A 13,177-nucleotide genomic window follows, 5' to 3' on the forward strand; every position below is an offset into this window, starting at 1 on the left:
TAGAAACGACACCAGTCGCCTTCTGGGGAGCAAAAAAAAAACCTTTCAAATTTGTGTGACAAAAACTCATATTACACCGTGTAAAATGGATTTGGACGTCATGATATCGCAGACGATGGTGATACTACTTCTTGTCATCGGTACGGTTCTCTCTTCCTCAAACTCTGCACTGTAATGTTTTGCTCTGTCTCATGTGCTCTGTTAGCGCTGTAGCGTTTAATTTGCCGGCTTCTAGGCCTGTTCGTGGCACTTGTTTTTGCAGATTATTTAAATAGATATCAGTAAGACTTTTCATTCTTCGAATGGATTGATCACTTAAGTAGAATTTACTTGTTTTGGGAATTGACGATGGCATGTAATAAGGTATTCGGAATTAAAAACAACGGCGAATCGAGGACAATTTTGGATAGGGTAAAGAAACTTACCGCCAAAGCCACTTCAGCCCAAATACAGTGATAGTCAGAGACAATTCTGATGGCTAGCTAGGCTTAACGTAAAATATCTAAGAAATGTATTCAGAGGTTGAATTTGCTTGACCGAAGAAAACTGCTGTTAAAATTCTGAATTGCCCCTGACATTGAACTTGGGGAATATAAATAATGAAAACTGAAAGGAATGTAGCCTCGGGGAAAGTAACGTTGCGCTCTTGGACCTCTTGTTTAATACCCGGCGCAGCCAATTGAACGTTCGGTAATCGAACTCAATCGAACTTCAATCGCTCGATTGATTTGGATTGGGCTCGACAATCGAACACGATGGAACTCACTCAGACGCTTTGCCAATCGAACACTTCTTTAATCGAACAGAATCGAACTCTAGACCGATAGAGCTTTGTCCTTGGCCTGCCCTTTGTCATTCAAAACTGGTTTCATTTGCTTTCAAACAGTGCTTTACGGTCAAATAAAATGTAGCAAGTGAAACTTACAATTTTAAAAGTGGTTATCAAAGGCTATCACGAGTGCTCTTTCGCCGTCAGTGCTGGAGAAAGTAGATTGTTAAAAGTACTGTAAATTACAGTACTTTTAAGTAATTTTATTCGATTCTATTAATACTACAGTGCTTCTGATATTTATGTCGTTTAGTTTTACTACCGAACGAAAACGAACTTATCGCCTCGATTAAGTTCGGAAATCGAACTCATCGAAAAGTTCCTGTTCGATTACGTTCGATTGCCGAACCAATCGAAAAACAATCGAACGATTGGAGTTCGATTGATTTTTCGTACGGATTCGTTCGATTGGCTACGCCGGGTTAATATGACCTAAATTTTTTAAATTCAGCGGGCAAATTTCATCAACCATTTACTTATTTCATATAACAGGGTAGGAAATTGTAATGTTTTTACAGTTCGAAAAACTAAAAGGTTGAGACGGTTATCTGGTGTTATGATCATCGACAAGTAACGACACCATCGATCTATTTACTTTCAGAAGCTGCAAACACCGTGGCTGCAAGCGGCGAGATTAACACAGAGTAAGAGACCTCTCCTCAAGAATTCGCTCCCCTTATATTTAATATTGAACCTTTATTAATTTGGAAACGAAATGAACGCTATAGGGTTTTTTTTTTGGGGGGGGGGGGGGGTGGAGAGGGAGCAAATTTTAAAAACATGTTAAGAGTGCATTCAAGGTCTGCGTGACCGTGAGGAAAATGACGTACGACCCATTTAATAAAGTGATCATTGGAAAATGGTTTTGATTGACATAGCGGTCATCAGCCAATAAATAAATAAAACAATATCATTCGGCGCATTTTCCTTCCTTTTCATTGGCCATGAGCAAACCATGTGACATGCAAATTACTGCCTACAGACACAGCGGCAAAATGAGTGCGCATGCTCCGCAAATTTGTGATTCGAGGGAGAATCGATTAAGGATGCTCCACGTCAATAGCCAAATTCACACCTGTTACCACAATATTTTTTTTGTTGAATAAGATATGTGATAGAGGAAGTTCGAAGGAACCTTTCCTGAAAGCGGCAACCTTATCTATTTTGATTTGGGCTTATCCCCGCGAAACGAAAACAAACAATGGGAATTTTAAAGATGCCGCCATTTCGTCGCGTAAGATTGCTTACGCGTGACGAGCATGCGTACTCATTTTGCCACTGAGTCCTGCCAACAAATAATGGTCTGCTCTTTCGCAATACTGTCTGACTGTGTTTGGCTGCAAATAATATTTTGCTCATGCGTAATTGAAACCACGCTCTTGTGTGAAAATAACACACGGCTTCCCTGAGTTATCAGAGAGCGATTTGACATCTTTAGTTGATCAAAATTATGAAAAACAAACTCGGTGATCGAATGATACAAATTATTGAACTCGATTATCGCAAAATATTGTGATTTCTCAGTGTTTCGCAGATCAATGATTTGCCTTAGCCTTCGGTTTCGGCGAATAATTGATCTGCTTCCCCCTGACAACTCAACCTCCAACAATTGTTTACGTTAAGTATTTTCATATACACCATAATAACAATAACAGAGCTTATGAGGCTTATTAGGTGAAACTCAACGTTATAACATATTTTTAATTTTTAAAGTAATACTAAAGGTTTATTTTTATCAGATATGTGCCTGCTTCCAGGACTAAACGATTGAGCCGGCCAGTGTGCGAGCCATACGGCCTCGATAATAGCTTATTCCAAAACGGTGGCTATTGCAAAGATATACTTGGAAATCGACCGGTGTACGGAAGCGACCTATATGAGCTATACAATAAGGAGAAGAGCTTACGACGCTACCAAATGACCATGTACCTTTTTCACAAAATGGAGAAGTACTTTCTTAAAAAAATACGACAAAATTTGACTGAAGAGCAGAGGAATATTAGAAAGAAGTCCTTTTGGCTCCGGCAAAGCTGCCTTGAGGAAGTCGACGATATATATTGTCACCACTACTTCAAACGCTGCTACTTCTCCTCCAGTCCACAGCCAGTCTGCAGGGAAGCATGCGAGAAGTTAACCTTTAAGTGTGATGCAGAGTTCAAGATGGTGATTGGTTTTAATCAGGAACGATTGAAATTTCCCGATTGGCCATTTTATTGGGATATCATTAACTGTACAATTCTGCCATTTCAAAATGAATCGAGCAATTGCTACTATCCTGACAATATACGAGGTCAGTCTACACGATATTTGAAGGAATGGGTTTGTGGTATAAAGTAAGAGGGGGATTTCAAGGACAAATCGATAGACATACACCCGAAATAGAAAATCTTTATCCTACATGCCAAATCCTTAGGTTTTATAGGAAAAACAATTGCTCTGGACCTACGTGGTGCATCTACCTACATTGGTTGGTCTTCGTTTTTTACAACAACGAGAAATGACTTACGTACCTGTCGCTTAATTATCAGTTCGGAGAAGCTGAAACCAGAAATAGCAAATTTGTTTCGTGGCCAGTTTTTAATGTTAAGATTTTGTGCTAAAATACTTGGTTATACGTTAGAATTGAATATATAATTAAATGGATTGAACATGCATATCCCTCAGAAAACTGTGAACCCATCCTTTTTGAAAGTAAGAAATTTCCTGTGGTGTTGCGATCGTGGCTGCTTAATATACCATGTAATAATTTATGTGGAAAGGTCCAAGATCCGGTGGAAGACACATTTATAAATAAAAATTGCCTTGATTCACATTGACATACTGATGATTTCTTTCGTTTCATTGTATTCTTATTATCAGAAAAACTCAACGTCCTAGAGAGTGAAGGTGAGATTGTAAACTGTGATGTAAATTCATCTTTCCTGGTTTTTAATAGTTATTGTAACGGATGACCTTTGTGTCTCAGCAGATAAAAAGAATTAGAATATAGGTTTTCCTCCACATCTGTAAACTTGGTTAACCTATCTGTTGAAGGCACATAAGGGATTGGTGGTTCCCATTTTCCCCCGTAGCCTGGCTCACCAGCAGATTGTTCCATGCAGGAGGTTCATAAGATCTTCTTACGTCTGCACTGAGAGTAACGGAGGAAGATATAAGCCCGCTTGGAACAATCTGCTGGAGAGCACTGGACTCTTAGATTATCCAAGCCCCGTATAGATAATTGCGGGTGATCTTCAATGAAACACTTCGGTTGGTTTCTCTAACGTACCATGTTGTATGATCGTATCAGTAAATGGGAATGAGTTAATTTCTTAAAACCTACAAAAGAGTGTTTACTGTAGTAACGAGGACGCTTCTTTATAAATTGGAGTGCTTGATATTTGACTACATTGGTTTTTGTGTTTGTACTGGTGAAGCTTGGAAGCCCGCACTGACCAACTAGAAAGCAGGCTTAACCACGTGGGGAAAACAAAATATAGTCTCAAAAGTGGCTTATCCACGTCCTCCCTCGCTTGGCACTGGTTAGAAAGCCGCGCGCCATTTATTAAGCTTTCGAATCCAAGGTAACTTAAGTTCGTATTATCTCTCGTTACAGACTGTTTCTATGGAGATGGGCGTGGCTACCGTGGCAACATAAGCACCACACATTTCGGCTACACCTGCCAGTCGTGGAATGCACAATACCCCCATGAACACAAAGTACTCAGTGGAGGTCTTTACCAAGAGATCAGAAATAGCAGCAATTTCTGTCGCAATCCAGGAGGACTCGGTTTGCATGGGCCGTGGTGTTTCACCACAAACAAGACCGTGCGATGGGAGTACTGTGATGTACCTAGTTGTCCAAAACAACGTGAGTGGATTAGATTGCCAGACGCTATAAGACTCGCATGCAAGTTTAATGACACCAAAAATGAAGGGTTTAGTATCATGATGTTCATCGTCATCATCATCATAATCATCATCATCATCATATTACTTCACTGGTAAAATATGATTGCTTCATTTAAAATTCTGTAAATTGATGGGTAGGCAAGGGAAGACCATGGAAATGAATATCCTATTACAATTTAATTTAACCTTCTATTTTAGAGCCATAGCTAGCCAACATGCACTGCTGTCTACGGTCCCTCTTCTCTTCTTTAAAAGAAAGCCGGTATATAAAGTATTTGGAATAAAGATCGCCCCATAGGGATTACTGTCACTCTGCGAAACACAAATTTGTAAATGTACTTTCGGTTGGTGAAAATTTATGGTATTGACTGATATTAGTAGACAAACCCTTTCTGGCGGCTGGTACATCGGAGGGCAATTCCCAAGGTTGAAAGATTGTCCAAAAAAATAAACAGTTGGCGGAGAAAGGAAGCTTTGAAAGCAACTGTATTGCATGTGAAATTTTGAAAACAATCTTTCAGCTAGCCGAAGGCAATATCACCTGATATATCATCGAGCCGGAAAGGGATATATTTTGTTTTTTCATTATTGTCCTTAATTTCTGAATCGCGCGTGCTCTACTGTGGAAAAGACAAGACAGACAGTGATAGTACGACATGGCTGCAGGCAAATAAATGGAAGTTGACTAGTTTACTCGCTTTATTATAAAAGTATGATAGATTGCAACATCTAAGACCTAAATTATGGCATACTTTTTTTGCGTTTTCGAGTGATGGTTACAAATCGGATTTCTGATAACCGACTTGTTTTGACCAATGAGAACGCGCGGAAATTAATCTGTGGGTTATAGCACCAAATAACAGCTTCCAAAAATAACCGTTGTATCTTTACTTGTAGCCCCTTCGCATTCGCCAGCCGATTTCCGAGGCCACAATTTGAGCTCAACAGCTATTAAGATCTTTTGGGGAGATGTTCCAAAGCCGTTCGTAAATGGAGTACTTCTTGGTTTCCACGTAACTTGTAAGAGACACAACTCGTCAAACACTCATTTCGTGGATTTAGCGGCTGGTGATCGTAACTGGGAATTCAACGGACTGCAAATATTCACAAATTATAGCTGCCGCCTGAGGGCTTTCAACAACTTTGCCCGAAACGGCACATGGAGTGAATGGCTGGTGATTTCAACTGATGAGGATGGTATGTTAATTAGACGTAGGAAATCGACAGTTAGGTATTACGGTGGTGTTTAAAATTGCTGAGTGGTTGACTGACTGATTGACTGACCGACCCCGAAGAACTAAAGAACTAACTCAGTGACCTACACAAAGGCCTACGGTGACAGGTTAGTTAACCGATCGTCTGCAAGCTTGTGGGAATAGTTAGGGACGGACCATTATTTTTCTGGAGGAGGGTATGAGAAATATTGAAAAAAATTGTTTGCAGGGTCTGAAAAGACAAAATAAATTGTTTGCAAGCGTGATAGGGTGAAAAAAATGTTTGCAGAGAAGTCATGTAAGATATCAAAAAATATTATTACCAAAACTGAAAGAAAAAAAATAAAGTAACAAATCGAAGTATTAGTATAAAAGTTAACTCAATTTGGGCACTAAAAAGTGGTCACTCTGAATTAAGTAAATGAAAAATCTGAAAATAGCCGAATATTTCTTGAAAAAATGAGAATCTATTGTGGCAATTAAATTTCAACGTTACTCGTCAGCATTTTGACCTACTACCAAGCTTTATATATCAGGTATTTTTCTCAAAACTGTATTAAACAAATAGTATTCTTCAATCTTGGCTCTATTTATCATTGCTACTTAATATATAGAAGTCAATGAATTACATTAGAAGTCAATGAATTACATGAACGACATAAACGAACAAAATCTAAAAAAATTAGACAAAATGATTCAAGCAGCTGTAGTTCTTGACATACATCATACGTTCGTTGACAACTGAAGTAGTAGTAGTAGTAGTAGTAGTAGTAGTAGTAGTAGTAGTAGTAGTAGTAGTAGTAGTAGTAGAGAAATGTGAGAAAACATGTAAATTCTGTAACAAAAGCCAGAAGTCTATTTATTCAATAGTGATTAAAGTAAAAAATGACTTTACTTATAAATTAACTTTCTAAATATAGTCGTCACAATGGCTCAATTTCAGAATGCTCATCGGCAGATGAGTAACTGCCTGTTTCTTCACTGTCTGAGCTGACGTGTAGTCTCTTTTCCTCAATCATTTGGCGAAGGGTAGCACATTCTTCTCCAGCCTTTAAAACCATATCCTCATTAACTGATTCAGAACCACATAGAGCAGGAATTTCTTCCTCAATAATGTAATGACTGCTTTCTTGGGCTTCATCAATTAGATCTTGTTTGACAAAAGAGGACAACGGTTTTTGTCCTTCCTCGTGCTGTATCCCTTCTGCTCAGTGTACATCATAGGTGTTCAATGAAATTTCGTCCTCAATAATGCAATTAGTGCTTTCTTGGGCTTCATCAATTAGATCGTTTTTGACGAAAGACTGAGGACATCAGTTTCTGTCCTTTATCATGCTGTGTCCCTTCTGCTCCTTGTGCATCATTGTTAAATGATGACCCTGTTTGCTTTAATTTCTTTCTTTTCTGTTTCCGTGCATTTTTTTTCGCTTCTTCACAGAAATTACTTTCACCGTCCCTTCCATTATTGTCTACGGCAATTGCTTTGAGTGTGGAGATTCTAGTAAGCTCTATTGCCACTCTTTGGAAATGAATTTGACTTGTTCATTTCCGCGATCGCTAAAGTACTTGGTACATCATACAAGAGTGTTTGTAGTAACAACACGTGTCCAAAGCCCACATTATTGTCGAAGTCTTCAGAAATATTGCTCAGAGATGCGAAAGCTAATACAGCTAAAAAAGTAGCTTCAGCTGTCGTGTTAAGTTTTCTACGCAGTCTGAACAGCCTTGCAGAAATTTGAGTTATCTCTTATAGTTCCCAGTGCTCCACCCGAAAGTCTCCAGGTCTGGAATCTAACCTCTACTAGTGTCCAAGTGCAGTGGGGATCAATTCCCTTTGGGAAACGTCACGGGAATATACTGGGATACAATGTGAAAATAACACCAGAACAACAGAAACAGGGACGAAGAACCTCGACATATAACTACACAACATCAAGATCATTGAGGATCAGTGGACTTAAGAAATACTGCAATTATACAATTAATGTTTGTGCACTGACTCGGCGAGGAAAAGGACCCAGTCGGATGTTAACTGTACAAACAGATGAAGATGGTAAGAACACACTGCCGTAGCTTAATAAACGTTTGTTATGTAGGCAAGAATGTTTCTTTATTATGGGTTAGGGCTTGGTGTGTGGTTCATTAAAAGAACGATTAAAAACCAATTACAATATAAATGATTGGGTCAAACTGGCTTGGTCTTCAGAGACTTCATTTTAATTCGGCAAATTGTTCTCAGAAAAGGAAGTGGCAGCTTGTTACGTGGTTCGGTACAGGAGTAAACATAACCCAGGATTGTCGGCAACAAGAACAAACAGATTTATTTTGGGCATAAGTACTCCTCACGACAAACATTTTCTCGTTATATTAAGCTTGGTACACTCCCTCTTCAGTTTTAATAATTCAACACACAGCCACAAACCATTAAAACTGATATCCCCCACAAAGCCACTTAAAACTTCTGTTCACATAACTTTTTCTCCTTCACATTTCTTTCAATAAGCTCGAGTTCCCTGACTAAACAACGAGAGGTATAACTATTTGAGTAAACGCCTTGCTGGGCTTCAAGCCTCTATATATATAGTTGCACAGTAATGTTCTTAAAATTTCTAAGAAAATCTATTTTTAGTAACACTGCATTATCGTTTACTATTAAGAGGGACATATACAACCTATCTGTGACAACGCAAATTGAACTAAGATGCAAGGCAATTTATTGACTCAATATTCCAAAAGGACGAGCAAGAGTTCATGGAACATTTAAAAATTAGCATACAGGATTATGTCAAACAAACTGTATGGAGGATATAATTATTAATGTTGTACCTCAAGAGATGGTTAGCTATCAACGAAACGTAGTTGCATTCCTTTATACGAAATAGAGTAGGTGAACGCAAGGTAAGGTGAAAAGTTCACATAAATATGCTCAGCAATGAATTAATGCTACTCGAGTTTTTATTTTCTAGTTCCAGACCACCCACCAACGGACATTAAAGCATTTAGCTTGGGAACAAATGCGGTTCAAATTGAATGGCAACCAGTTCCTCCAGAATACAGGAATGGTGAGGTGACTGGATACAAAGTGCATTACGGTGACGTCAATGCCATGTCACGCTCTAACAGGATCGTATCGTCATCTAGAGAAACTAGTTTGAAGATTTCTGACTTAAAACCCAATACCAATTACAGTTTCCAGCTTCTTGCGTTCACGGGAAAAGGAGATGGCCCCAGCAGTGCAAACTACTTCGCTAGAACTGGACCAGGTACTAGTCTCTTTTATATGGATTATTTTTGTCCTCTCCACGACTCAATCAGGTGCTTCCGATTTAACAAATTGTGCTCTTCGTTTTTCCATGTTTTATCTCCCACCAAAACTATGTGGTAATGAAGATGCCAAATGGGTTTCACAACGTTCTTGGAAATATTTGTGTGGAGGGGTCTTATTATTTACGGTGTTTGTTCCATACAGTGAGTCTTCCTAGATGTGAGAGCACAGTAATTTTCATTTTTACTCCATTTCCATCACACATAAAAAATTGTTTGATTGATGTCTACGTTGAGGATTAGAAAGCGATGAAGACGATTTAAAGTCGGTTTGATTGATGTCTACGTTGAGGATTAGAAAGCGATGAAGACGATTTAAAGTCGGATTTTCAATGCCTCACCAGCTATTATCAAGTTCTTAATTCAGTCCTTCTTATTGTTTGCGTTGTTGCTATGGATGGTTGTTTCACCAAAAAATTAAGAACAAGCCTTTGCATTTCATTCCCAGACGAAAAGCCACCCCGCGAATTCGTGTACCAAACAAGCAAGCCACCAAAGAGTGCAACAGGTAAGAGTCAAAAATACGAAGACATCCTAACCTGAAAATCTATCGTGGCCGTTGTTTCATAACAATGATCCACTGCTAGAATAACGATAGCCTAACGGTTTGAGACAATACTTAAAAGGCATCTTAACTTCGAAGGGCTTCGTAAACCTGGCCCCAGTCTTGTACATGAAATCGTCAGAGTCAAATTCATTTTCTTAAAGTCAACACAAAACCGGCTGACTTCTCTCATCTTCCATTGTTACAGGACCAATCACTGCAGCGGTATTTTCTGGTCTAGTTGCTTTTGTCGCAGCTATCCTGGTGATTTATTTTGTTAGAAAGAGAAGGAAGTCCCGAATCACCACCGATGGAAACAGTAAGTGCGAAAAGGAATTGTGTAATGGGGAATCATCATCATAAAACCCCGACACATAGGGATTTTCTACCTCTGTCTACCGGCAAATATCTCAAGGGCATTCGTTCAGCCCTCCATTGTAAAGTTCTGCTTCTTACTCAGGATATTAATTTTTGTTATTGTACCAACATCTCAGGTAAAATCGCTACCTCCATATACCGGTGGGAATACAGGAGCTGCAATACCTCCGGCTTACGTAACTCAAAAGCACATTTGGCAATTTGGCAGCCTTGTGGATATTGCTACTTCCCCGTAATGGGAAGTAATCCACCCTTCTTACCAGATCAACGTTTACTGAGCTTCTGCCTAATAACTGATAACCTTAGCATGCTTTTTTCCTTTGGATTTCTTTATTTGATTTAATCAAGGCTATAACTGTTAATTTAGATTGATCTGTTTTGGTGGCCATTTTAGCAACAACACTCGCCGGTTAGGTGCGCTCAAAGTGTCTGTAGGGAAAACATTGTCTTGGCTAGCTACAGATTAGCTACAACCCCAGACAAAAAAGTCGTGACACTTGAGCACCTTACACGCCCTCTCCCCTGATCGCAGCAAAGTTGACAGTGAAAAACTTGGGTTCTCCGTGGGAGAACACGTTTATATCTTTTTTCAACTTGGCTTAAATGTCTCCTAGATTTTTATCTGTGATTTTAACATGCCAACCGGGTCACCCAGCTGACTGGAAAACTTTCCGTTTCTCATATAAACAGTTCGCAGCATTTTGTTAGGAAATTTATGAAACCCAGGGTAGCTTGGTTAGACGGGTGAACCCTCTACACAAGACAATTTTACCTCGTATAAACAGGCCCTGAAGGCTGCTGTTTTATGAAACTAAAACGAAATGGAATCTGTCCAACTCGGTTTGCCCGACGTGATGACTTTACTAAACATCGAACACCAACAATGGTCAGTAAAGTATCATTTATGGCCTTATTTTACGAAGCCCGCCATTTACTTTCAATGGCCCCAAGCATAAACTGTTTTCATTCATCTTTCAGCTTCAAGTTGTCATTACGCGATTTCACCTCCGGACTGGATTGAACAAGCCATCGCGGCCTCTCGTTGCCATGGGTATGAGACACTGGATGGCGAAAATGTTCTCATGCCAACTGCGCCTCGTCAGCCTCGTTACCGCAACATCACTGCTAATGGATCACTGGACCTTCCACCAAACCTGAGCGATATTTTTCTTGAGTTTGAACAGTTGTATGAAAACACGAAGTACAAACGGCTGAATCGGTATGAAACAAGCTGCTAACATAACATACGACACAGTTATAAGAGGCTTTCTTTTAATGCTACAGCCGTTTAATATCACTTTACTTGTGAGGAATCACTTCTGTCGGCGGTGCTTGGACGGATACATGATTGTATATCACTGGGGCGTGGGTGGGGAGTTGGAGGTACTTCAAGTGATGTGAATCAGTCAGCTATGATCAAGACTGTGCTGTAAAGTGGGGATCCACTCCTGTTGTGACTATTCGGGCAGGTTTTGATGAGAATAGTGCATGTGCGCCAAGTCCACTTCATCGTCATGCATGCAAAGGTGTAAAATGAGGAATCCCTTCTTGTGATAAATTTACGAAGTATACCAGTAATAACGTTACCTGTCGGGGAATCAACTGTAAACAGCCAATAAAACCTGAAACTGACATAATTCTTTTTTTTTTCAGGAGAAGACGATCTCTTGGAGGAGCAGTAGACGTACGAGGCCATCCCATGTACGATAAGCTACAGAGAGTGATTTCTCCCACTGTGTCTTGCCAAGGTAGCACCTGCAACCACAACAATCAAACGACGACGACTGCAGAGTCTTCTCAAGAACAACTGCAACACCACACTGTTAGTTTGGGTGAACTACGAGAGTTTGTACAGGCTCTTCAAGGTGGTGAATGCAGCACAGAAATGATGGAAATGCATGCTGCGAAGCAGGAAAGGCCTCGCCGTCGCTTCTCTGTTGACCTGGGTGAAGTAAGAGAGTTCATTGCTCTCACAGAATTGAGGGTGTCTGCCCTAGATGAGAGCAATTCATTGGCTGAGCAGCAGCCAGGAGTGGAGAAGGACAATCATAACGAATCAAGTTGCTGAGCAAGGAATATCCTGGTGTTGCTCTTCATCGAGACGTTTACTCGTTTACTCTCTTGTAGTCTAACAGAAACTTATAGGATCTTCACTTGGTGTAAATAATTGCCGAAAAATAATACAAAGTTCAATTTCGCCCACATTATGTTTACTGTAGCAGGTATCTCAAATAGTGAGAATTTTTACATTGTAGTTCACTCATAAAGCTAACACTGGCACAAGTATATGAGTGGATGGGTTAATGTTAGATGGTCTGCACTGTAAATAAAAAACACTTGTTTCTGCCCCAAAGTGACAATTTATCCTTTATGACGCTCGTCAAAACTTTGGGCAAAATGGAGCTTTCAAATATCCTTTCATCCCAATCTGGGACTCATTATAGCCCTTGGACGCATTTTAGACCTTAAATTAGAACTATCAGGACCCTTTCAAAGAGAGTAACATTTGCGCTCAAAACTTGCCTCTGCCACCCCCCCCCCCCCACCCCCCTGCAACTTGTTTTAGCCCGTTTTTTGGTGCATTTTCCCTTGTGATGAAGCTATTTTGGCCTCAATTTAGGAGAAGAAAATAAGCCCTCAAAATAGCACTGTATTTCACTCAGCAAAATGACCCCAGTTTTGGGGTCAAACCCCAGATCTTTCAATTGGTCATTTCCGAGTTGTTGTGAACCTCATTATCAAGGGAGGCAGAGCGGAATGCTTTTTATTTGAAAATTAGTTGAACTTGCATATTTATGAAACTAATTTTCATAATAAAAACTTTGCACTTAGCCTCGCCTTCATAATGAGGTTCAAAGGAATTAATTCGGTACTGGCCTATTTACAGTGTTGCTAAACCACTGCAAAATGTCTATATACATTATTATCGCTAGAGCTCTGATGGGGCGGTTTTCGATTGACTATCGTAAAACCAAAACCAAAGTAATTCCTCTAACC

General features: G+C 39.7%; 2 protein-coding genes and 1 pseudogene across 3 annotated transcripts in view; all 3 read left to right on the forward strand.

The window, feature by feature from the left end:
* LOC146460830 (uncharacterized) overlaps positions 1-13,177 on the forward strand; it is a 52,344-nt pseudogene that overhangs the window by 17,824 nt on the left and 21,343 nt on the right. The gene's annotated exons all lie outside the window — the stretch shown is intronic.
* The window catches only part of LOC146460831 (uncharacterized), a 53,275-nt gene that overhangs the window by 49 nt on the left and 40,049 nt on the right, over positions 1-13,177 (forward strand). The window lies entirely within an intron of this gene.
* LOC146460832 (uncharacterized) lies at positions 8-12,693 on the forward strand. Its single transcript, XM_085087516.1, has 12 exons — positions 8-140; positions 1,431-1,473; positions 2,569-3,119; positions 3,689-3,715; positions 4,425-4,679; positions 5,618-5,917; positions 7,688-7,987; positions 8,901-9,197; positions 9,707-9,766; positions 10,011-10,121; positions 11,159-11,399; positions 11,834-12,693. The coding sequence occupies exons 1-12, from the start codon at positions 86-88 to the stop codon at positions 12,246-12,248; spliced, it is 2,655 nt and encodes an 884-aa protein (XP_084943642.1). The 5' UTR covers positions 8-85; the 3' UTR covers positions 12,249-12,693.

Source organism: Pavona decussata, unplaced genomic scaffold (assembly GCF_977016875.1).
Source record: "Pavona decussata unplaced genomic scaffold, jaPavDecu1.1 SCAFFOLD_207, whole genome shotgun sequence".
NCBI classification, from domain to species: Eukaryota; Metazoa; Cnidaria; class Anthozoa; order Scleractinia; family Agariciidae; genus Pavona; species Pavona decussata.

Bases quoted from the DNA above. Each gene is read 5' to 3' on its own strand.
- LOC146460832 (XM_085087516.1), top strand. From the start codon at position 86: ATGGATTTGGACGTCATGATATCGCAGACGATGGTGATACTACTTCTT. The intron at 141-1,430 runs GTACGGTTCTCT...ATTTACTTTCAG, and splicing joins GATACTACTTCTTGTCATCG to AAGCTGCAAACACCGTGGCT. The intron at 3,120-3,688 runs GTCAGTCTACAC...TCTTATTATCAG, and splicing joins CTATCCTGACAATATACGAG to AAAAACTCAACGTCCTAGAG.